The 24,210-nt window shown below is 40.0% G+C and overlaps 1 protein-coding gene across 5 annotated transcripts in view; it reads left to right on the forward strand.

Annotated features, from left to right (window-relative positions):
* pex14 (peroxisomal biogenesis factor 14) overlaps window positions 1-13,034 on the forward strand; it is a 46,087-nt gene extending 33,053 nt beyond the window's left edge. For 2 of the 5 annotated variants that reach the window (XM_071475891.1, XM_071475896.1), the window contains 4 exons: window positions 1,552-1,649; window positions 8,440-8,531; window positions 10,503-10,968; window positions 12,338-13,034. In XM_071475891.1, coding sequence (XP_071331992.1) covers window positions 1,552-1,649; window positions 8,440-8,531; window positions 10,503-10,968; window positions 12,338-12,361 — 680 coding nt within the window. In that variant the 3' untranslated portion in view covers window positions 12,362-13,034. Of the gene's footprint in view, window positions 1-1,551; window positions 1,650-8,439; window positions 8,532-10,502 lie in introns of all 5 variants that reach the window. The other 3 variants (XM_071475894.1, XM_071475895.1, XM_071475893.1) reach the window with 3 other exon arrangements.
* The last annotated feature ends 11,176 nt before the right edge of the window (window positions 13,035-24,210 follow it).

The raw sequence follows: 24,210 nt of genomic DNA on the forward strand, positions 1-24,210 counted from the left end.
TCTTGTCTCTGATTCTTTCTGTCTCTCTCTCTCTCTCACACACACACACACACACACACACACACACCGCAGCTACAGCCCCCTTCTGATTCATGCTTGGCCAAAGTCATTGACTTCATTATTCTTGGCTTCATATCTGTGATAACTGGGGATAAGAAGTTATGCATTTTTGTCAAGTGTCTGAGCAGTACAGAGGAGTCAACTTTGTGGAGAGACATGAAAAGAGTTGGTCTGTGAACTGTTTGGCTGAAGTGGCTAAAAAAGCAATGCCAATGGTAATTCAGGAGGTACAGCATTACAGGCTGGCAGACTGACCCACACATCTGGATAAGTTGTTTTGTGGTGAGGTGGAATCGGAGACTAATAGGGCAGCTCTTGGCTTAGCGTGCACACCCTGTCACACTAACACCTTTTTAAGCAGGGATGGCCGCAGTATTTTAGTTTTATTGCCGTCTTCAGAAAGGTTGGTCACACTCTGGATTGCAAACTGAGTAACAAACTCAAATTGTTTGCACACTGGTTTTCGGCCCAAACCAACAATCCTGCTCAAACTCGTATTCTGTAGGATTCTGCAAGCATGAAAAGATCAAACGTTTCAGCACCCCACCTATATTGATACAACTCCACCCTTTAAACACAGGTGTCACTACAAGATATTAGTGTCTTTGAAAGATCAAATATTTTGTCTGTGTTGATTTTTCAAAAGAAACACAGCCTCCAAGCCTGACTCTGTCTTTTGTCCTGGCCTGGGTTAATGTGAAAGGAGGGTTCTTTACATCCCGTCCAGCCGGCTGCAGCTCAGGCTTTTAACCATTGGCCTGACAACCTCAGCAGAGGACCGCCACAATATCTGTTGATGTTAATCCTATTAGGCTTGATTTAACACTTTACACGCCCATGATTTATATGAATGTTTATTGGTTTTCTGTAATATAATCAGCTCAGGGAAACTTAATGCATTGTTTGGTAATACACGCGTGACTGGAAGCAGGGGGCAACAAACTGTGCCCGGTGTTATTTGAAATCATACACCCTCATCCAACACCAACACTTGAACTAATTCAATCTTCAAAGTCAATGGAAAAAGAACAATATTTATTAGGATTAGGGGGGACATTTTGTCTGGCAGCCTCCTCCCAAATGAGAGCCTTGTTTTTTCCTTTGTTGATCGTTTGAGGATTTAAGATGCATTAGAAGGCAGTGTCTGGGTGGGTAATGGAAGGTTAGAGACTGTTATTTGATTTAAGTTCAGACACTAGAGATTAATATCTCCATCCTATGTGGCCCCCCCTTACCACCCTCCACCCTCAGTGTCTCCGACCAAAAAGCGGCGACTAAAGTTACGGGGTATTAGCTTTGATTACAATTCTTAGAGGACAGCTTTGATCAGTGACACAAGTTGAGTCTCATCAGTTCTGTCATCATCTCTGGAAAGAAAATGCTCAGTTTTGTGGCACCAAAACAATCTTGTCACACAATCTTACTTCCCTTTTTTTTATGTGTTTTCAAGTTTGCGGAATTTACTGTCTGTTATTCTGCTCATTTCCACAGTAAGTCAGCTGCAGCAGACCCTGGTCTCCGTCCAGGAGCTCCTGATCCAGCAGCAGCAGAAAATCCAGGAGCTTTCTCAGGAACTGGCTGCAGCAGAGGTAGCTACCACTTCATCAGCAACTCAACATCCTTCACTTATCACCCCATATAGTTTTCCTGATTTCCAATTTGCTAGAATATCAGTGGTTTCAGTTAAAGCTCCGAGTCTACCTGATTTATTTTTTTATTTTATTTTTTTTTTATGCTTTCTTTTTTGCACTGCTTTCTTCTTTCACTGGTTTCCTGGATTAAACTTCAGATTCTAGCAGTTGTTTGTATTGTAATGTCATTAAAGCAGATATTAGCACATTTACCACTCTCCTCATTTTCATTCATATTCCACAGTAACAACAGTAACAACAAATTTTAACATATTTGTGTTATTATATCTCACTGTAAGCTAACAAGACGGAGATGAAACAACTTTACTAAGCTTTGCTGTATTTTTGACATGAAAGTTTGCAGACTGCACCTTTTTTAAGGTCTGTTATGTTGAGATTTATGATTTTGAGGAGCGCTTGACAGGCAGTAACTCTGAAATTACAGAAGAGCTCAGTAAACATAAAGTTGCATTTTCAAATCTCCAGATTGATGAGGAGAGAGAAAATGTTTCTCGAGGCCTCTGTGTACTAAAATCTCTTGCGCTGTCCCGAGTCATAACTACCTAAGACAGACAGCCTTTTTATACTGTATATCATCAGAACAAAGGCTGCAAAATAGTATGGTGCATCTCATCATGGGCCCATAATCTTTAACCGTATGGTCATTCCTCTTCGCCTTGATTTTTATAGACATTGTTCATAATCTACTCAGAATTGTAAGTGTTTGGGTGAATCGGACTGAGTGAGTGTTCTAAAAACTTATGTGCAGGGATGAAATGTCTCTTGCTTTTTATAACAATGCTCATAAATTGTTTTAGGATCTCTGAGCTCTTAAAAAGTGCCTCTGAAGAGACAATCTTAGACAATGTTTTATGTCCACAGCTGTTAAGCACACGGGTGTTTCACTGTAGCATCTGGAAATCACAGGAAAACATATGCGGACACATCTGCTTCGGCACAAACGAGGAAGAAAAATATGAATCTCTTCCCTGGACAAGGTTAATCAAAAACTGACAACTCACCTAATTTTGTGCTGTTTCAAAGTCTCCACCGCACAGTCTCTCCGGTGTAGAGAGCAGTGTGGCCCAAGTCAGCATGTGTGAGTACACAGGAGTTGATTTGACCCCACACTGGTCTGAAACGGACCAAGCTGAGTTGTTGTGTCAGGCACACTGTCAGCCCACTTTAAACAATGAGGTCCTTCCACAGCATAAAGGGACAAGGGATGTTATTTCTTTTCATTCGTCATCTCCAAATCATAGATTGGATTAAAAAGTGTCTACTTCATTTGCTAAGAGTGCCTAGTTGGACAGCAGTAGTGTATAAAAAGTATATTTCACATCAAAACACCCATTAAACAAATCATAAACTCTGCTTTATAGCTATAGTGTTGATCTTAAATTTTCCTTGTGAGTCGGCATGAGGCCCTGTGTTGTCTCAGGCCATGGGGGAAATTGGGAAATTGTTTTCAGGTCCGGGATATTTGATGAGAAACACATGTTGGAGCTGGCGAGCTACTTATCATTCACCGTTTGCGGCTTTCGGGGTTTGCCTCACCACGCTGCTCAAAGTGCACCACGCTTAGCAATTATACCTCTCAACACGGAAATGTGCCTTTAACCCGAAACACATGGAGACTTCTGTTTCCTCAGCTGCTAAGTAAACAGTTCTCGTAGTTTGGAAACCACTCAATTGCGGAGTGTGTTTACTGTCCCTAAACTGGGGACCTCATTATGGAAGTGAGTTGAGAGGGATTGACGTATGTCCACACACACAGCACGTGCTGATGTTGCACATTTCCAGGCTTCAGGGCCTGGGACACTTCCTCTCTTTTTCACTACTTTCTCAGTCATCATGTCTCTTTAAAAACTCGCTGCTGTATTCTGCCGCAGGTGTTAAGGATAGATTGGACTCAGGATGATTCATCCCTGATGTTAAACAGCCAAGTCTATTTCTGCTCCATTATCATTACAAATCTAACCGTTAACTGTGTTTGCCCTGCTGTCTCAACTCACTGATCATTCTCTTTATTAGTGGATACTACATAGAGAATTAGAAACCGCCTCCTTGCTGGCAAGAGACATACTGCCAGTGGGAAAGTGCATAAATAGAGCAATTGCACTGTACCAGTGTTTCCACTCAAAAACACTCCTCTGGGGACTTCCTTTTGAAACTAATTCCATCATAAATATACATGCGTTACACGAAAACACACTGTCTGCCGGCAGAGTAACTGTGAATTAATTTGCCTTCAGACACTCTTAAACAAGGCTTGTTAAAGATCTTATCTTGTTGCTAATGGTCCACAGGCATTTATCTTCATTTAGCCAGATGCGTTGCCGTCCTTGGGTGCTGCTGGAGTTGATAATCTTTTTTTCTTTGCTTGTTATATATATGTGTGTGTGTGTGTGTGTGTGTGTGTGTGTGTGTGTGTGTGTGTGTTTACACACATATATATATATATATATATATATATATATTTTTTTTTTTTTTTCCCTGAAGCACTTAGTTAACCAGCAGAAAGAGGCCTATCACACCCTATCAGTCACCCACCTGAGAAATATTAGTTACAAGGCTTTTAAACCAGTTAGAGGAAATCTTTACTATATACTGTATTTACAGTGTAAAAAAAAAAAACCACCCATTCATTGCAGTGGTGGTTGATAATTCAGTGGTTGGCACCTCTGTCATAGGTTGAGTTTAGTGTTTTTTTGGTTTTGGTTGGTTGGGTGATTTGTTATACCTCCACACTAGTGACAGCTGTTCCAGGAGGCAGTAAATTTTTGGGTTGTGCGTCTGTCCATCCGTCTATACGTCCGTCAGTCCTATTCTGGCGAACATGATATCTCAGGAACACCTTGAGGAAATTTCTTCAAATTTGAGATAAACGTTCACTTGGACTCAAGGATCATCTGATTAGAATTTGGTTTTCACTGTGACCTCACAAAAAATGTTTTTAGCCCCTCAACTTTGTGTTCAAACAGAATCGACTTTATTCACCAAGCATGTGAACACATACAAGGAATTTGACTCTGTTTTTAGTTACTCTCAATGAACTTCCAACCTAGTGCAGTAGGCATACAGCAGAACAAAAGCAACAAAGCTTAACAATGTCAAGTCAAATCAATTTTATTTATATATCCCTATATCAAGAGTCCACCCTCTTTACTTCCTCCCGCTGGATGACAACCAGGACAGGGGGCCTCTGATAAATCCACTACGAGTTCACTGGTTTTGTTGATACTGAGCTTCAGGTGACTGTCATTGCACTATGTGGCAAAGCTCGCTATCAGTCCTCTGTACCCTTCTGTAAAAAAAGTCTGCAATTGAAGACTAATTATTCACTGAAATCATACAAGGTAATATAGTGATAACTTTTTTTTTTCATTAAACTCTTCACTACATATATAAGTCTGTACAGATAAGGATGTAAACTTAACTGGTTGACAGAGGCATGCAACTGCAAGGGGGTAATTCTAGTTTGTTGTTTGTTCATGCCTGATTCAATGTGCAGTGCCAAGTGGAGGATTATGTTCTCCACTGTTAAGGCCACACAGAGCCCTCAGAGCCCTGCAGCTGTACACCAGGAAGGGTGGAAGAAGTCAAACATCACAGGAAAGAAGAGAGATGCTCACTCATTACTTTGAGTCGTTTGATTTCTAAGCAATTCATTTTAGCACACATTGCCTTCCTAAGGATGAAACCACAAATCATCTGAGTATCATATGTAGCCAACAGGGCAGTGACATCACAAGGCAGTCAACATGACATATATTTTATTTATTCTTTTAACTCCACATCCTAGGAACCAGCAAACACAAAATAGACAATCACAGGGTGAAACTCTCGGATGCATGCATTCAAATCAAGTCTACAAGAGCATATGCAAAGTTTCAATAATAATCAAGTTGAAAAAAATCCCTCATAGAGAAACAACTGGTGCATGCATTTATTTAGAAAAGATATGATTGCAGCAAACCAGCAAAAATAGGACACATAATAAACTGTTATTACTGATAAAATAATGATAAGAATTATAATACAGAGGTCAAATTCTGCATATATAGTATTAGTATAGTATCTCTTAAGTGATGCTTTTTTTTTATCAAATCATTTCAGAAGTTAAATATTTTGATCAGCAGTTTGGGAAAACATCACAACTTACACACTTCTGCGGTCCATTGGGCACGTGTCAGCACTTAAGGTGGGGCTTTTAAAGTCGGCAACATACTTTCAATCTCTCCGGTCACTGATACCCCACCACTCAGCCTCCACCCAAGCACCTAGTGCACTTAACACAAGATTCTTATTCAGTGTGTGTGTATAAACACTGACATAATGTATCTCAAAGCTGAAATTCAGTCCTGGCCCAACATTTAATTAGGTTTCCTCAGACTTAATTAGACATATGTCAGAGGTAGTGTTGTGTGACAAGCCTTGATGTGAGATATTATATGGTGCTGCTCTGTAGATAACGCACATTATGGATGTAGCTAGCGGTTAACAATTCTACTCTATAGCCTTTTTTTCTTATGCAAAGTGATATAAGTATACCGAAATCCTCACATTTCAGTTATTTGGAGAAATCTGCCATTTTCATAAGCTGATTTTGTGCCTTGGAAGGTTTTTAGCTCAGCCTATACAGCAATTAATTTTTTTCAATGTAAAATGAGAGAGAAGCAGAATCCAGCGTTATTATACGGGTGCCTTGGGGAGGCAAGGGATTAAGATGGTTCTAATGAGGTGACGGCTGTAATAAGAGTGTCTTCAGCTGGCCTCCAATGCACCACCTCTAAAACACGGCTCCTTATCAGTGAGGTTTAGCAGCCGATAACAGTCAAAAAGAAAAAACCTCCTTCCCCTCCTCGTCTCCTTTTCTGTCTCCCCTCACTTCTCCTCCTCTGCCTCCCTCCTTCCACTGTAAATGAGTCTGATCCCTTTCAGATGTGATTCAATTAATTTCTCTTAGATTTAATTACAAGCGAAAGAGTCCAAGTTATCCCTCTACCCTCGATAGGGGGTCCACACTTCCTAACAAGCTTCCTCTAGTGAGTCAGGAGAGTCTTAATTACAGTTTTAACTTTTCTTTTATCCCACTTTTTCCCTTGTCTTCTTCCTCTCCTCCCTCTGGTCTCATCAGTCTATCCTCCTGTTCTTGCACATGTTTGTACTCTTTATTCAGGAATAGATTAAGAATGGGGAGCAATTAACTACATCACTGGCTCCCAACCATTTTGGCTTTATAGCCAAACAATGCCAACTCATGATGCTTCGTCACTGGTTGCATTTGTGTATGTTTAATTCAACCAATGACTGTTTCATTTGAATAGCTATTATAAATAGCTAGAATTTCATAACAAATTTAAAAAACAGTAACTTATCTGATTAATCATCTTACTCTTAGATTTAGATTTATCTTAGAATTATCCTGAGACCTGCACATTGGGCCTCTAAGGTCTTCCCCCTTTGAGTTGTTTCCATTAATTTCACAGTGACCATTAACCCGTTTTGCCCCACTGGCAACAATTGTTGCCAAAGTGTATCACTGTCATTTTCGACTCACAATAAAAAATCTCAAAGGTACTAATGCAACTTTTTCCACTTATATGCTAGTAGACAACTTAGACAAAGGTTTTGATTTCTAAAAAATGGTTTCCAAGTGCTTCCTATCGCATGACATCATCTGCTTTCCTGCTCCTTCCGGCTGAAGACATGGCGGATACAAATCTTCATAAATTTCTTATGATTTTCCCCCCAAACATATTTATAATTATTTAATCATTCAAGTCTCTAGAGTAAAAAAATTGTACCTAGGATAAATATTTTTTTGTTCATGGGCTTATTTCTGTGAGTGGCAACAATTGTTGCCAGTCATAAAAAATGATATTTTTCATAAGTACAAAATGGAAAAAATAAATACATAACATGATTCAGAGGGACTCAACTGATAAAATGATGTGCCTTACAACTCTGAAAAAAATCTGGGCACAAACGGGTTAATCTACAGACCTTTGGTACAGTTACAGCTCAGTTTTATTGTTACATTTGACTGTCATGTCATGTTTTTCCCTAAGCCTTTATCAAAAGTCGCCATTTTATAGCTTTCCCTGTCAAAGTCCTGCCTATCCCTAAAAAAGTGCTGCAGAGACAGATTTTCAGCAGCAATTTGCTATTCAAATACTTTGCTATTATTCCCTGTAGCATTTCAAGCTGCACCAGTGTGTGTGATAACACATGCCTTTGATAAAAGACAAAAAGAACAAAACAAACTGCTAAGCTATGGTCTGCCTTCATGAATGTGGCCATTGTTCAAGATAAAGTCATTATCCAAAACACTGGACACTGGCCTAATCTTTTCTAGATAGTATGGAAAATTATGTAAAAACAGCATGATTCACACTCACCGGACTTTCTGAGCAGTTGAGGTGGCTGAAGTATGATTCTTTGTCTTCCTTTCTGTCATCACCAGCAGTCGGCAGTTGTGAGGTTGTTATGGTGATGGATGACCTGACTACACAAAAACATGTGCCTTTTAGCATTTGCATTCACCATATTTGTTTACCCTGCAGGCCATGACCTTTTTTTTTTGGAAACCAAAGCTTTTTTTTTTTTTTTTTTTTGTTATCATTTCATATTGTTGAGAATGAGCATAGAGAAGTTGTTGAAAGATGTATATTGACTTTGTGCTGTGCCCCTGCATGTGACCTTAACAGTGCTCGTGCCTGTGTCACTTGTGTTTCTCCTATAGGCATCATCTTCAACCAACCGTATCCTGGACAACCAAACAATTGGAGAGCTGAAGCAAGAGATTGTCTCTTTGAAGGGCTTACTGCTCAGCAGGTAACAGTGTTATCCAGACCTGTCACATGAAACAGTACAGGTAGAAAAAAAAAAAGCAGTACAGGTGTATGTGTGTGTGTCTTTGTTGAAGGGCTTAGAATTCACTGTTTGACTTTTGAGGTCCTGGATACACTCTATTTGAACCATTTGACAGTGTTAAACAGGAAAAAGAACTGTCAATGTGAAACATACCATGTGTATCTCATACTTCCTGTCCAGATGGTGAGTTTGGCCGCATTTCATTTACTCCTCACATTAAAATGCTTTTTAACATGCATTTTTAAATGCTTATCCACATATTATGCTGCTCTTTTAAATTGCTCTCATTTCATTTCTCATTTATTATTTTGGTTTCCACATATCAAAAAGATAATAGAAGCAATTATTGACAGATTAAAACACAAGTAAAGATTATATTATAATTGATGTGTCGCAAGAGCCAAAAAAGCCAGGCAGCCTGTTCTGTGGTTCTTCTTGAAGAGTGCATATGTTGAGCATCTTCACTCATGGAACACTTCACTAATTTCACTTTCAGTGCTCAGTTGTCATCACCCGACTGAAGTACAGAAGGTTGTATATAAGAGGAGATAACCCTAGTGTGATTGGGTGATAGCCTTCAGTTGATACCTAATCAATCTAGTCAATAAACTCCTAACTGCTGAGGAAGCCTGTTTGATGTTGTTGAAAGTTCTAGGTATCAAAGACAACGTACAAATAGTAACTACAAAAAGACCACGATGCAATCATCTTTGCATACTCACTTCTACAGTCTAGAATTGTTGTAGATGGCTTGAGAGTTTTTGTTTGTGTATGAATAAATGAAATAAAACAACACATAATGTCACATTGCTTCTCCAAATTTGCACTTAAAGCATAATCACTAATCTCAAATATGTTTAATCTCACGGGCACTAGAGGTTATAATACTGATTGCACCATTTCTTTTACTTTACAACTTGGCTCAGCCAATTAACATACTGCAGGCATCAGCTGGTCTTCTGTCTTTTACTGTTTTTATTGGTAAGCAAGATAACCACACATGTGCATAATTGCTCCTGTGCCACTTTCAGTCATTTTATGAGTGAAAAATTAAAGACAAGAGAAATTATTAATGTGAACTGACAAATCAGCTTGGTTCTGATGAAATATAAATACTTTTGTTGATCATTTAATTTACTTACACACTGATACAAGATGTAAGGAAATTTGTGTCACTCTTTTAAAAAGATCTTACTGTAGACTGCTAGATGTCCCTTTATCCAGCTTTGTTCCTCAATCTAGTCAGCTGTAGCCCTGCTCAGTCAGGCCCATTAGCATGCATGGCTATGTATCAGTGTCTATAATGAAGCCTGAAGTAAGAGTGTACATCAGAAAACCAGCAAGGATGAAAATTGCCTCAGAACTGTCTAGTTGAGCATGTTTTGTTCCCCTGCTACATTCTAATCAGTAATAATCCCTTTGTCATTTGCTTTCTTGACTTCATCCTGGCTCTCACAATGAGTTCTCTGGCAAAGGCTTGAATCACAAAATAAAGTCTCTGTATCACCATCTGTCTCCAGACTTGTTCCCTTCCTGTTTAAATGATCCAAATTATCTCCAAACTGTTTTTTTTAAACCTCCAAGTAGTGCTGATCCTGTTACAATTCAACATTGTCTTTTTGATCTTAAAAGCTGTAGTGGGTGTAATTAAAAAAAAAAATCTTAGAGCATCTTTACCAGGTGTGCTGAACATCTGGCTGTTTGAGGAGGAAAGCCATTTTCTCTGCTGTAATTATGAGAATTACATAGGGTGCTTTTGTGTCCTTTGTTCGTGCATGCTCAAGTGTTATATATGTAGTTTTATGGTAGCAGTATGACTGATTAGATTGTGGGAAAGCTCTTTTCACAAATTTTGATCACTGTGAGATTTTTGATGAGGTCATGATCAGTTCTCATTTTCTTCCTCTCGCTTGTCTGTTCCCCTCCCCTCAGGAGACAGTTCCCCTCCACTCCCACTATTCCTAAGATCCCCTCATGGCAAATTCCCCTGAAGCCACCTTCAGCATCCAGCTCGCCGTCCGTTAACCACACCAACAGCAGCAGCGACATCTCCCCCGTCAGTAATGAGTCAGCCAACAGCTCCCCCGTCAAAGATGGACACCACAGCCCTCAGGATGCACTGGGAGGGCCTGACGGAGCTCATGGTATCAATGGAGATGTCGGCACTGTGGGCCTTGGCACAGCACTGCCCCTGGATCTGAAGGACCAGGTCCGCATGGAGGTGCAGGGGGAGGAGGAGAGAAAGGAGGAAGAGGAGGATGATGTCAGCCATGTAGAGGAGGAGGAGGAGGAGGAGGGTCTAAGCATGCAGACAGAGGATCGGCGAGGTGGGGACGGACAGATTAATGAACAGGTGGACAAACTGAGGCGGCCCGAGGGTGCCAGCAATGAGAGCGAGGTGGATTAGACAACAGTAGAAAGCACAAAAACACTCTCCAAACACCACTTCTCATCTCTGCTGATAGCTTTGTTTCAATCTGCTGCTCTCTGCTCGCACTCATTCTGTTTGTTTTTTTTGGGTTTTTTTTTTTAATCCATCGTCACTGTCTGTTTCCACTTGTTTCTATAACATCTTAATCTTGAGCAAAATGAGGAGTAGGCGTGGGTGTGAGAAGACGTAAAACTGACAAATATTGTCTAGTTGACACATGGCTTACCTCAATTTACTTTTCATCATGCAAACTAAATGACTGCATGCCGAGCCAAGTACCATGTTGTGACATTACTTTGAGATGAGAAATGACGGGCACTAGTCAAATCAGAATGACTTTAAAAGGCTGTATGCAGAACTACCCGTGTGTGACTTACTGCTTTTAATTTTCATGATTTGATCAGATAATTCACAGCTTTGCCTTGGTGTCCTTGTACTTGTACTAAGGCTCTTATACAGACCAAAGAGGCGGCGCTGCACAGAATATCTCTGCTGTATAGTGCAGCTGTGGGTCAGGAGTCATATGTTGGTTCTTCATCCTCAAAAGTTACCGTGAGCTTCCAGAGAAGCATTAACACAGTTTGTCTCCCTGTTGATGGCAATAGGAGAGGACAAGCTCTTCCAGGGCCGGAGCTTTTAGCCTCTTTTATGTGTCCTTTCGCATTGGTGTCAGTCTGTCAATAATTCACAAGGCCAGCAGGGTGGCATTTGGGTGAAATAAAAGCCCTGAAATTCGAGATTAGAATGTGATGACGGGCTTTGTTCCATGCCGGTGTCAGAGTGCTCATACGCTCAAAGGAGGGGAAGATAAATGTTTTTTCCCCCGCTTTCCTTTTTCACTGAGGGCTGAATTGTGCATCTTTGCGAGTGTGTTTGTGTGTGGCAGGCGAGAAAACCCAGACTGTCTGCTGAGCTGTATCTGTGTCTCCAGCAGGGCAGCTGATTTGGTTTGTGAAGTATGTTAATAATCAAATGATCAACAAATAACAGATGTATTAGTTCATGCAGCTTGAAATGTCAAGGAGGCTAAAAGCGGAAATCTAATACAGAAAGCCCAGTTGCATTGTATTATTTTCCGTGACAAACCCTCCGGTCCAAATTATGTAGGGCCTCCTACAGTGAGTAATCTTTACAGAAAACGGCGCCAATATTTTGTAATTAAGCCGCAGTAAGACAACGAGGGCTGCCACAGATGGAAGTTGCAGAACTTGTATCACTTTTTTTTCTCGGTGTGGAGGTGGATGGGGGAAGTTAAAAAAAAAAAAGTTGCCCCATGATTGAAAAGGAAAGCAATAAATGAATACTTGACTTATTGAATTACTCACTCTGTCTCCAGCTAACAAGAAGAGTCCATGAGTGAGAAGGAGGGATATCAGCGCTCGTGCCATTTCCACCTCCATCACATGGCCTTCATAGGAACACAGAAAAGGTAGAGGGACACTGAACATTTCTGTGCGACACCAGTCCTAATCTCCACATTATTTTTAGTTATGTTGATTGAATTTAGGTTAAGTGTCAAATGAGGACAACAATACTGCAGTATCCTGTAAATTATATTTTTTGATTTAGTAGAAATGAATTTGTGTGGATGAACAAGGTCAGTTAAAAGAAGTACAGAATCAAGTGGTGTAACTTGAGCTTGTTAGCACTGTGGTTTCAGTAATCAGTCTTCTTTGTAAGCAGCTGATCACTATCTGAGTGTAAGCCAGAAGTGTACATAACTGTAATAAATTTGGTTCATTTCAACAAGAAACTGCTTTATATTTATTTAAAAACCAGCTGGACACAAAATTCATGCTGCTGTATGTTGCTATTAAAGGACAAACCTAGTATTACTGAAATTTTCATGTTTATATTTTACATTTCTTTCATTCACTTACTGTTTTTCATGTGTCTTTTTCCTTCAGTTACAGTGCTGATTGTAAATCCTAACAATGTACCTAATTTGTATTTCCATCCAGTCAGTTAACATTAAAGGAAAGAAAAATGCACAATAAGAAACAAATACTCAAATTACACTTGTCAAGTTGTCAGTTGCTTAAGTGGGTTGTGTCATTTTTGTCTTTGCTTCTAATTTCTCAGAGTTGCTTGAATGTGGTTGCGTTTGTGCTGGCCTAGGAAAGTTTCAGGCAATATTCATATCAAGTAACGGTGTGTAGCATTTTTTCTGTTGACTTAAAAATTGAGGTAATAATAAAATCAGACCGTGGGAGACTTTCCTTTCTGTGAGACAAGTTTGAGCCTTACACATCAAGTAACAGCGGTACTGTAAATTACTGTCCATTTTTACCATTTGGAAACAATCCAACATGTTTGAATATCAAGTGATCCACATCCAAAGGCCAATTTTAGGTCAAAGCTTCAGATTAATCTCTGTGGTTCCTTTCTTGGTTTTGTGTCACCTCTCATAACCAGCTGTAATGCATCTGTAAGACCAGATACAGATGAGAATACTACAGTACATATGTGTATACTCTATGTACAATCATGAATCACCCACTTGTGAATTTTCAGAAAGCATGACAAGGCAGGGACTTTCAGCCTTTCTTCAGCTTTCCCTCTGGAAATGAGTAAGGGACTCAGTTATACATTAAACATGTGAAGTTTTGTTTATTTCTGTAGGTGGATTGTCAGTTCCTGTCATTTGGTTTCTGTAGTGGGAGTTCTGCCTTCTCGAGTCGGATTTCCGATTCCATTTTGAAAACATAAAAGTTGTTAAAGATAACACATTATAGACTTACAGACAAAAGGAAAAGAAAGAAGAGGGTAGTTCAATAATTGCAGAGACAGAAAGTAAACTGTGATTGTTCAGTAATCTGATTTCATTAGCGTGTTTCTTCTGGGTCCTGCGCAAAAATAGGGAGCAGTGCCATATATGGGCTTAAAGTGTTTGAAAATGACCTGACGAACTAACATTGTGTTGGTTTAGTTTTATTTGTATAGTTACTTTCAAAATGTTGGAATTGCTTTGCTGTTCTTCGAGAATTACCACCAGAAGGGCAAGAAATGTCAAAGCTGGCCTGAGGTGGTATCAGTGAAAAGCCATGTTGTTGCCTGAATCAGAATGGTGTATCCTATTTGCAATGTCCATTTCAGTATATCTCAATGTCAGCATGTCAGGCTCAGCTTTACATTGTCAGAGTTTCAGCAGTCTTCTTTGACATAGTGTAGTTGGGTTGTACTAATGCTACATATGATTTAGAGTAGTTGCATTATTATTCAGCAAAGTAACATGCTTTTATGTTGCTAACTACCTATATTTATAAGAAACTAACCTGTACAAAAATAATATACATTAGCTCATATATGTAACATGTATACTTCAATATAGCATTGCACTTTTATAACATTGTTTGGCTCATGATGGACAGTTGATGCAGCAAATCCAAGATTTGCATCTTAGTGTGTTTTGCTAGTAGGCGCTAATGTAGCCTCGTGCTTAATAGCCTATTATGAGATTTTGTGTAGTTCCCTCTGGAGCCACAGTGGGTTTCATACAACTTTCTTTAAGGCTGTTGTGTGAACTCCATAAGACTTGTACTCAGACTTTAATGAGCAAAAGTGGTGCAATTCACCTTTAATGGAAATCCCAAGTGTTGAACTGACTGACCAACTGATTGCTTGTCCCTAGAGCTACATGTGAAACATGGATTCATTCTATTTTGTAGCAAAGTTGTAGCAAAATTGTCTGAACTGGTGCTTGTTTAATGTTGAGAAACGATCCTTTGAATCTCAGCCTCAATAATTGTTTAATTTTCAGGTTCAGTTGCTAATGATTCCATGAGGCTCCCAGCATTGATAGCAAGGCTCAAATGACAAACTGTCACAGTTTGTTTTCTTAATATGCAGTTTTCTGTGGTCTGAACAATACAGTGTCCCCCTGTAGATTTTCAACCTAAAATCAAAGGTGGACTGAAAAAGCCAGTTTTTCGCCATATGGAGCATTCTGAATATGCATAATCAACTATATGAATTTAATTTATCAGGATCTAAATGATCAATAGCGTTTCACATATTGATGAGGTGTATAAACTTCTCTGAGGTTCGATACCACATCCCTTCGTAATCCATTAACCTCTCCCTGGAGTTCAGGCCAACCTTAGATTTATAGGGACCTACTGTAATAAATCCACTTGTACATCATTTAGTGTCTTAGGGGATTTGCAGTGCATTCCTGTTCAGAAAGCTGTGCCTATCCTACCCTCATATTCTCATCCACATTTTAAGACACACAGCTTCCACTGCAGCTTGCATACCTTTTCAGAAACAGTCTGTATAAACACACTTCTGGGTAGAGCTGGTGTTTTAGCCAGTAACTAGCCTCTCAGTGTGGTAGTGTAGTGAGGGATTGTTTGTCCAAAGCAACACCTTGGTTTTGACACCATTTGGCTCCCCAGTTGGGAGCCTTAACCTCATCAATCTTGCCGCTAAACGGAGAGCACTCACTAGGATAGTGTATCGACGCGCTCTGAACTCCATTGTTCACTGGAACTGAGCACTCAGCAGGTTAGAGGGCTGAGTGTCTCCTTGGATCAATGCAAGGGTTGTTAGCCCATAGCAGCCAGTCAGAGGGCTACCGTGGCTCTGTCTGCTGCACCATACACACATCATCTTTACTCATTTAAAACTCCTTCTTAGGTCCTTGTGCGTTGATCCCAGTCCAGCTTTTGTTTTCAGGATAATTTACATCCTACCAATACAGGTCCAGTTCTTGAAACATCAAGCTCCACCCATCATGGCTTCCAGACATCTCTCTCCAAGGGGAAGTGTCATGAAAAAATTTGCATAGGAAAGGTCACGGACATTGCAGGAAGAGGAGGCCTGAGGATGAAATGCTTCTCCTTCCTCTTCCCTATGAGATAAGATGCATGTGGCAGGCATCTGATGTAATACTTGATGCGCGACAAGGCTTGTAGAACACCAGCAGTTGCTTTAACCCTCTGGAAATATCCTTTTACTCCTCTGGAATCCTCGTTTGAACTGATGTTATCAGCATCTGTGTTCTCCGTTAACCACCTTTCAAGATGTTCTCATCAAAGTCCTGCAATTTAGTTTCTGTTGTATAATCTATGTTTCTGGAGACCATGCAGTTTTTAGCCATGCTAGTAGCATGTATGAGTCAACCAGTTGGTCCACCACTTTGGTCCAGACAGAAATGTCTCAATATCTATTTCATCTTCCCCAGAGGATGAATCCTAATAACTCTGGTTAACCACTGACATTTTATCTAACGTCACCACCAAGTCAAAGTTGTCATTTTCATCCATCAGAAGGATTGGCACAAAATTTTACTGTACTGATATTCATGGTTTCCAGATGATGAATTCAGGAGGTTTTTTTTTTTATGATTGCTTATATTTCCTTTTCCACTAAGATTGACGCTAAGATTGTTATGAAACTTGGCACAGACATTCATGTTCCCCTTAGGATAACTCCAGGTCCAAAATTTTATGTATGCAATTCTTTGGTTTTAATGCTTGCAAAACTAATGGCATTGTCATCAGTCTCATCTATACTTTATAGTGCTAATTAGCAAATGTTAACATGCTAACATGCTGAACTAAGACAACAACATGATAAACATTATACCTGCTAAACATCAACATTAGAATTGGCATTGTGAGCATGTTAGCATGCTGACGTTAGCATTTAGCTCACAGTGCCGCTATAAGTACAGTCTCACAGAGCTGCTGGGCATGGCTGTGGACTCTTGGTCCCGTTGAAAATATTAATGGTTTTATATTCATCATAGGTTTATATTCATTGGCCTTGAGCCTTTCTCTGACTGATGCTTTTCCTCAATAGTGTTTTCAGCAGTGAAAGTAAGGAAGCATGGGTCACCTCCAAAAGCTTTCTGCGCCTGTCTCTCTAAAAGCAGCTCACCAGTTCTGAGTAGCCACTGAACACTGGCTCCTTCCTGGTGAAAATGAGAACATTTGACAAGCCAAGGTCAGCAGGGGGACTTTGCCTGTATAAGGCTTCAATCGCAGGGCCCAGCAAACACTGCAAAGTCATAAAGCACTTTGTCATCACTCGCTATATAAACTCTCAACAATCAAGTGGGATCACATTCCCTCCCTCCCACTCTGTGTGGCCTGTGTCACTTGATTTTCTCCTGGCGCTGTTTCAAATCCAAATGGAGTACGTGAATACTGGAAGGCTGTCATGTGGAAGGCTGTGGGGCCTCTTCTGAACCTGAAGCAAAGCTTTACTCACCTTATTGGCAGGTAAAGGAAAGCACTGGTGAGGAGCAGGGAGGAAAAACAGTGGCAGGCTGTAAAAAACAGGGAGGTGAGTTCTGGCTGACAGTATTTATGAATGGTCCAATAATGAGCCATCAAGAGAGAGGTGGCCATGAGAACATGAAGGGGGACAAGAGGTAGAAAAAAATGAATGCCCTTGTCCTGCGCTGGTGGAGAGCAGCTACACCATTGTGAGGAGATTGGATTATCCAAGGAAAGGCCTGTCAGCCTTCTGAGGGACCACGGCTGCAGGCGGCGCAGGGGCAACAGGTGCAGCACTCGCCAACATTTGTGCAAATTAGACTAATCACAGGGCCTGACTGTGGAACACCTGAAGCACGCTAGCAGCCAGGTGGGCAGGGGAGGGGGGAATGAGGAAGAGAGAAGAAAATAAAGGGGGAAAGAGAGTTGAGAACTGTCTTCTTCATGGCTTCTTGCACATTTACCGCACTCCTCACTCTATTAGCACGGCTATACAACTTAAGACTATTTTTCTCCAGGAAACATAAACAAAACTAAGTCTGAGTGAGTCCACAGCCATGCTAAGGACTCTGTGACGCTGCACTTAGACACAGTAATGCTCTAAGCTAAATGCTAATATCAGCATGCTAATTCGCAATGACAATTGAACGAGCGACCTGTCCAGGGTGTACCCGCCTTGGTCCAGTGTCAGCTCGGATTGGCTCATCCTAGTCTAATTTGCATGCAAGCAGTTGCTAATTATTACTAAACACACTATACAGCTAAAACTGATGAAAATGTCTTAAGCGTCGTTGTTGTGTGATAATAAACCAAAGTATTGGCTGAATCAAAATTTTGACCTGATGGTGGTGCTAGAGTAAAAGTCAGGGATCACCACTTATTCCAGTCCATCTGTAAGGGGACATGAATATCTGCACTGAATTCCATGACGGTCCATCAAACAGGTGTCATGAACTTGCGGTGGCACTAGAGGAAAAGTCAGAGTATCAATAAAGTCACAAGGATTCTTAATATGTACTGTTGATGTAATTACTGTTGTGTTTTACTAATGGGCAAGACAGATGTTGACTTTAGAGACAACATGCCAATTTTCTGATAGCATAGCACACTTTTTATTCATGTACTTCATATGCAGCTCAGCAAATCGAACATAGATTACCACTAAAAATGAACAGACAAGAAAGACCTGTTGTATACAATGTATATATAAATAAAACATTCAATATACAAAAATAACAAGTTAGAGGTTTTCAATTCAAGAGTCTATTACAGCCACCTTTGCTAGATTTTAGAACTTCAAAATGTTTCCTGAACATCTACAAGACTGTTGGACAGAAGCAAAGACTAACAATAGTCCAGAGTCTTTGCCAGGTGAATGAAAACAATGTGATAATAAGATTAGTCGTTAAAGTTAAGTTAAATAATGACCATAAAACTGTTTTCAGTCTGTGCCCAGAATAAATATATTTTTCCATCTACTTTGTTGATCTATGGTGATTACTTTTAGTTTCAAAACCCAGACCCGCAATATGCAAAAGCTAGCTTTCTTTAGCTTTAGCCCTCCAAACTTTTCACCTACCATAAAGCCACGTGTGAGCATTGATGGGTTAGAATGGTTCTTGAAAAGGGGGAAGGCTGCACATTCACCGACCTTGTCCTCCAAAATTGGCATGGATTGTCACAGTGAAATACAATCCACATTTTCATGCCCGTAGCGAGGAGGAGAGTGAGTGAAAAAAAGTAATCCCAAAATCCCTCAGTGGACACCCAATGTCTTGTTTTGGAGGGTCTGCGGTACTCACAGAATTCTTTTGGTAACAGAAACCCATAGTGAATGATGGACGTTTTCTATTATTAGCATCAGCAGAATCTTCCCAACCTTTGCGTCTTCCATGCTACAAATATCACATTGCTGATGTCTTCCATATTAAATTACTGAGTTTTAACTGAGCGGGGCTGTGCAGTGTCTGTTATCAACAACCATAATGTGGAAGATTAGCACACACATGATGCCCACCTGTTGCCCAGCGCTGTTTTATGAAGGTCACAGCTGTGATACTGAAACCAGTCTTTTTAAAGGCTCTCGTGATGTTCATGGGGTGCTGGTGATATTCAAGAGTCATTCAACAGAAATAAAACTGATTGTAATGCTTTTATTTAAAATGTATTGCAACAGATCTGCAATAATGTAACCAAACAACAGATAACTCCCAAACTTTGTTCTACTGCAACCCACTAAGTATTTTTTATGAAATCTTAGAAAAAGACTCCACCACATGTTGACTTGCAAATGCCACAGTTGTCATATTTCTGTTCAGCCCGTGCTATTTCAAGTTTAACCTCACTCCCACCCAGCCAGTGTCATCCACAGTGAAACGGTGACATGTGATATTAATGCTTTCTCTTTATTTTCACATCAAAAATATTCAGGAAATGTCTCGCTTGTCTCAATGTATGATATGATTAATTAACCACAACTAACAATTATTCAGTATTCAGTACAGTTATTTTGTCACTCAGTGCAAGTTTTGTGCAGGAAAAAAACATAAAAAGATAAATGTCATATTTGTTTCAAAATGGTCTATTTTCAGAATCACTATATAGATAATATAGAAAAGATCAAAATACATAGTCTGTCAGTTTGCTTATTTCTTTTACAGATACTGAGGTTTTCAGTGAGTAACTGAATGTGAATTTAGACCATGAGTTTAATCATGTGATATTCAACACATGGATTGTAATTTGTACAAAATCTTAGATTGCATTTTCTTTCCTCTTCCTCTTTCCTCCACTTTCCTCTTTATTTCATAGTAACTGCTCTTTCTGATGAGGCAGCATTATAACACTGACATGTTCCCATGAATAAAAAAAGAAATTAATAAAAATTCCATTTTGCTTGAACAACCGTGACCAAAACTGCATCTGTTTTATTGACCTGAGACTTCTCCTTGTCCAGAGTCAAAATCTTGCATCTTGTGTCCATGAGTGTTGGCTCTTGCGTCATGTGGCGAACTTGTTGTGCATGGTGGCTCAGAATAAGAGGAATTTATTAAGGCAGATTAATACAAGTGTGTGTGTGTGTGTGTGTGTTAACTGTATGCACATTCAGTAAATGCTAGCTTTCTTTTATGTAGAAACACGCAAACCACTTTAAGCTACTTCAGAACAAAATCATCTTTTTTTTTTTTTCCACAGAAATTACAGTTGAAAGCCTTTCACAGCATTAACATAAGAATGAGTCACATGTCGCTGGTGCCAGAGTCAAACGCTTTTACAGCTCTGTCAAACACTGTCTGCTGTGTGTTCCAGTCGTCATTGCAGAGCAGAAACACCATGTTGGACCATTCCAGCTTATTGTCAGCCAATATGCCAGGCTTTTCCCTGAAAGAAAATGATCCCATTCCCCTCGGACTCACGTCAAATTAAGCAAATTTACAGCTTAGCACTTAAGAACTTCTCTGTTTGCCAAGAAAGCAGCAGCAGCAGGCTTCACTTGCCAGTTAGCGGTGCTGCGCTGTGGCAATTGAAGTGGAATGAGAATTACTCTGGCTTCTGAGAGAGCGCTGAGCGCTGGCCCATTAGATTTTTTGCTCCAAGCTCTCTCCTTTTGGATAAGGCTTATAAAGTGATGAAACACTCAACTCTGGAGACCTCTGGTCCAGTTCTGAAGCAAACTACTCGAAGGGTAATGGCCATGTGGCTAGGAGCCAGCCTGGATCAACCGTTTTGTGCACTTGCTTCTGGTTTATCGTCTGCTACTAGTTGTTTGTTCTGCTGGCAAAGTCGTGTTTAACTCTGGGGATGACTAATCTCTGGCAATGGGAAAACTTGAGGCAAAGTAAAACAAATAGAACACAACGTTTGGTATTTCTTAGTAAACATTTATGTAACAGGGTTGACGGGAGGCTCATTTTTCACAAGCTGTTATCTTTCCACTGGATTCTGTTTGTGTTTGTAAGACGACAACTGCATGTTTACTAAATAACATCTCTCATGTAACATTACACCCCCACCTCCCTCCTTTTTGAAACTGTGTTCACTTCAGACAGAGCTCACAGAAATACAGGAACTGTGTTTGTTCCCAACTCAGCACACTAACCACGTTTAATTTTGAGCACGACGGCAACATCTTAACCTGTGGCGAAAGACATGAACACATTGGCTTTTTATTTAGAATCAACATTTCAAATGCACCAGGTGTTAATTGTCAGGAGATCTAGTCAAGTGTGCTGAAACAATGAGTTTTGATTTATTGTTGTACGTGCTCTTGAGCAAGGCAGTGAATCACTGTCCTCTAACACACCCTGACCTCTATGCAGAGTTGAGAGCGCAAATAGGAATGAGGCTTTATCAAAGAAAAGGGGAAGAAGAAAAAAAAAATGATCTGGTTCATTACCACTATGGGCTGATCAGCAGTTTGCAGACCGTTTGCTCACCTCCTTTTCTGTGTGAACTGGCCAAAGTTTAATCAGGTTTTTCAGGTTTTTGAAGTTAATAACCACACCACCGTTGTTTGTTTTCATGAACTGAATGCTCCAGCAAAACTGTGAGAAGAATGCTTTGTTATCTTTATGTCCTAACAGAAGAAAAATGTGTTGAAAGACAAAGATTTCTAGATACACCACCCTCTAAAGAATGTGAGATGTGTTTATGGAAAAAGGAGAAAAAAATGTTACCCAACCAGAAACAAAACACAGGTGTTGCACAAGAGAATAATATCTGATTCAAACCTGCTGAGCATACGCAGAAGTACCTCTGAACACGCAGAAAAGGATCTTTTAAAGATAATTATATATTTGTTAATGCATGAAATCATGGAGGAAGATGGAGCCAATACTCATTTGACCAGTGGTTGCTATGTTGAAAAGCTTAACAACAACCTAGTTCTCTTGGTGTGGTTAGATTTAAAAGTGGAAAATATAAAACGGATGGAAATCTCTCGTTTTTGCAGATCTTTGTAGACCAGCTTCGGCGTTTGATGTTTGAAACTATCTCATGTTACAACTCAGACTTTCCTATGGATGGTTTTAAAAGTGATTCTTCCGCTGACATGGAAATTCATGTTATTTTGGTGGCTGTCGTGCACTTTCCTTTTCCCTTAGGTTTTACTCTTAAATGCAACGTTTTTCATGTTGCTGCAGATCCTTATTGCAGTAATGTCTTTGTTCTTAGTACAGTGCCCATATGCAACAATACAGGGCAACTTGCCTGAATGTCTGTTAACAGACTTGAGATTACAGCGCATGTCACACACATTCAAGAAGAACAGCAGCAGATCTAAACAGAGCCACATAAGGCAAAGCCGCATGTTACTATGGCCCTGCATCCAATAAGGTCTTGTTAATGGCAAATTGGATGAGTGTGTGTCCAATTCTCCATTTCCTCAGAGGTGTCTCAGCAGCAACAGCTGCTACCAATGGCAAAGCAGCTTTTTTCACACAGCCCCCTTTTCTACTGGGTGACCGAGGTCTTTCCAAAATAAGCCCATACACATGCAAAAATAGATAAATGAACATCTATTGCAAAGGGCACCGGATTTAAAAAGAGGTCTAACCAGGGCAGAGTGCTGAAAGAGAGGAGGGAAACATCTCATCCTAAAAACGTGAACTATAAATGGGTCAATGAAGCAGTAAAATGAGCGCTGCAGCCCTGTCATATATACACATGACACATGATATACTGTATACTTGTGCGGCTGCCTATCAACAGCAAGCTACTCTGATGACAAAGATATGAAACAGGGACAGGTGATTCATTTTATGCAAAAGGCTTTTCTGTGTTTGTGGCCTCTGCCTCCTTTTTGCGTTGCTAGGATGGGTACCCCGGGGGGGTTAGTTATAAAAACTTTTCTTGTCACATTTTTGGCAGAAATAGTCTCACTGGATGAGTTAAACATCAATTGCTGAAGCCTGACAGTTTTACTGTCTAAATCAGCCTGTTTTCAGCCCCCAGTTCTCATGAACTGCAAGCAGAGAGTTGTTGTCACGTTCTTTGAGTATTTCATGATTTTGTGTATTTTCAGGCATGTGGAGAAGGATAAATAGGATTACATATGATATGATATTCATGTGTGACATTAACACGACACTAACATATGTTGATTCAGTTATTACAAACACATCTTTATGAGTTTGCATGTTTTTCTTACTTTTGCTCTGTTCCTTTGGGATGGATGGTAAAGATGGAAAAAATCCCCATGTTGCACAAGTCAAGATTGTTGTATGATTGTTGGTTGTGTGAGGGTTTTGAACTGATAGTGTGGCACTTTATCTTTCACATTTTTATTGACTGTAAAGATGTGTCGGCTTTAAGAAAATCCAAGCTGCCAGTTGTAACTTTAATGTTGACGTGGAAAGTCACAAAGCAACATGTTTGTGATGAACCTGATGAACTTAACCCAATACTGACTGTCTCTTAGCTCAGGTTTTGGTCTCTACCAACTCCTGAATAAAATATGTCACTAGCTGGTAAATGCTCCACTGTGTTAAAACAGCTAGTTGTTAACGTTGTCTGTCATTAGGTGCAGAGCATGTTGTGTATTTATCAGAACAGCAGACTGAATCAGCCAAAAACAACACTATGAGGGTCACCTGTGAGAGTCAACCAAAACAGTAAAACTGAGGCTGAAAAACCAAAGCAGTACAGAAAGATGCTAAAACGCTGTGTTGGGTTGAGGGGAACTGCAGTCAGGTGATCATTCTCTCTGGTTTCAACATTATGTGGGACCCCTTTCACATAAGTAATCATGTGACTCATTCTCAATATAAAAATATTGATCCAACCACATTACTCTTTTTACTGCAGATTTCTTTTCATTAAATTCACATTTGTCAGTCAGGTCTGAAAAACTGTGGCTCCACCTGTTGAGGGATAAATTAGTGGAATAAATTCAGCTTCAGGAACAATTCAACACATTAAAAAAAAAAAGAGAAAAAAAAGAAAAATCATGAGTGCAGAGAAGCATCAAGACTGAGGGGAGACGGGC

This window comes from Trachinotus anak, unplaced genomic scaffold (assembly GCF_046630095.1).
Source record: "Trachinotus anak isolate AG129_WGS33_773 ecotype Australia unplaced genomic scaffold, CSIRO_AGI_Tana_v1 ptg000004l, whole genome shotgun sequence".
NCBI lineage: Eukaryota > Metazoa > Chordata > Actinopteri > Carangiformes > Carangidae > Trachinotus > Trachinotus anak.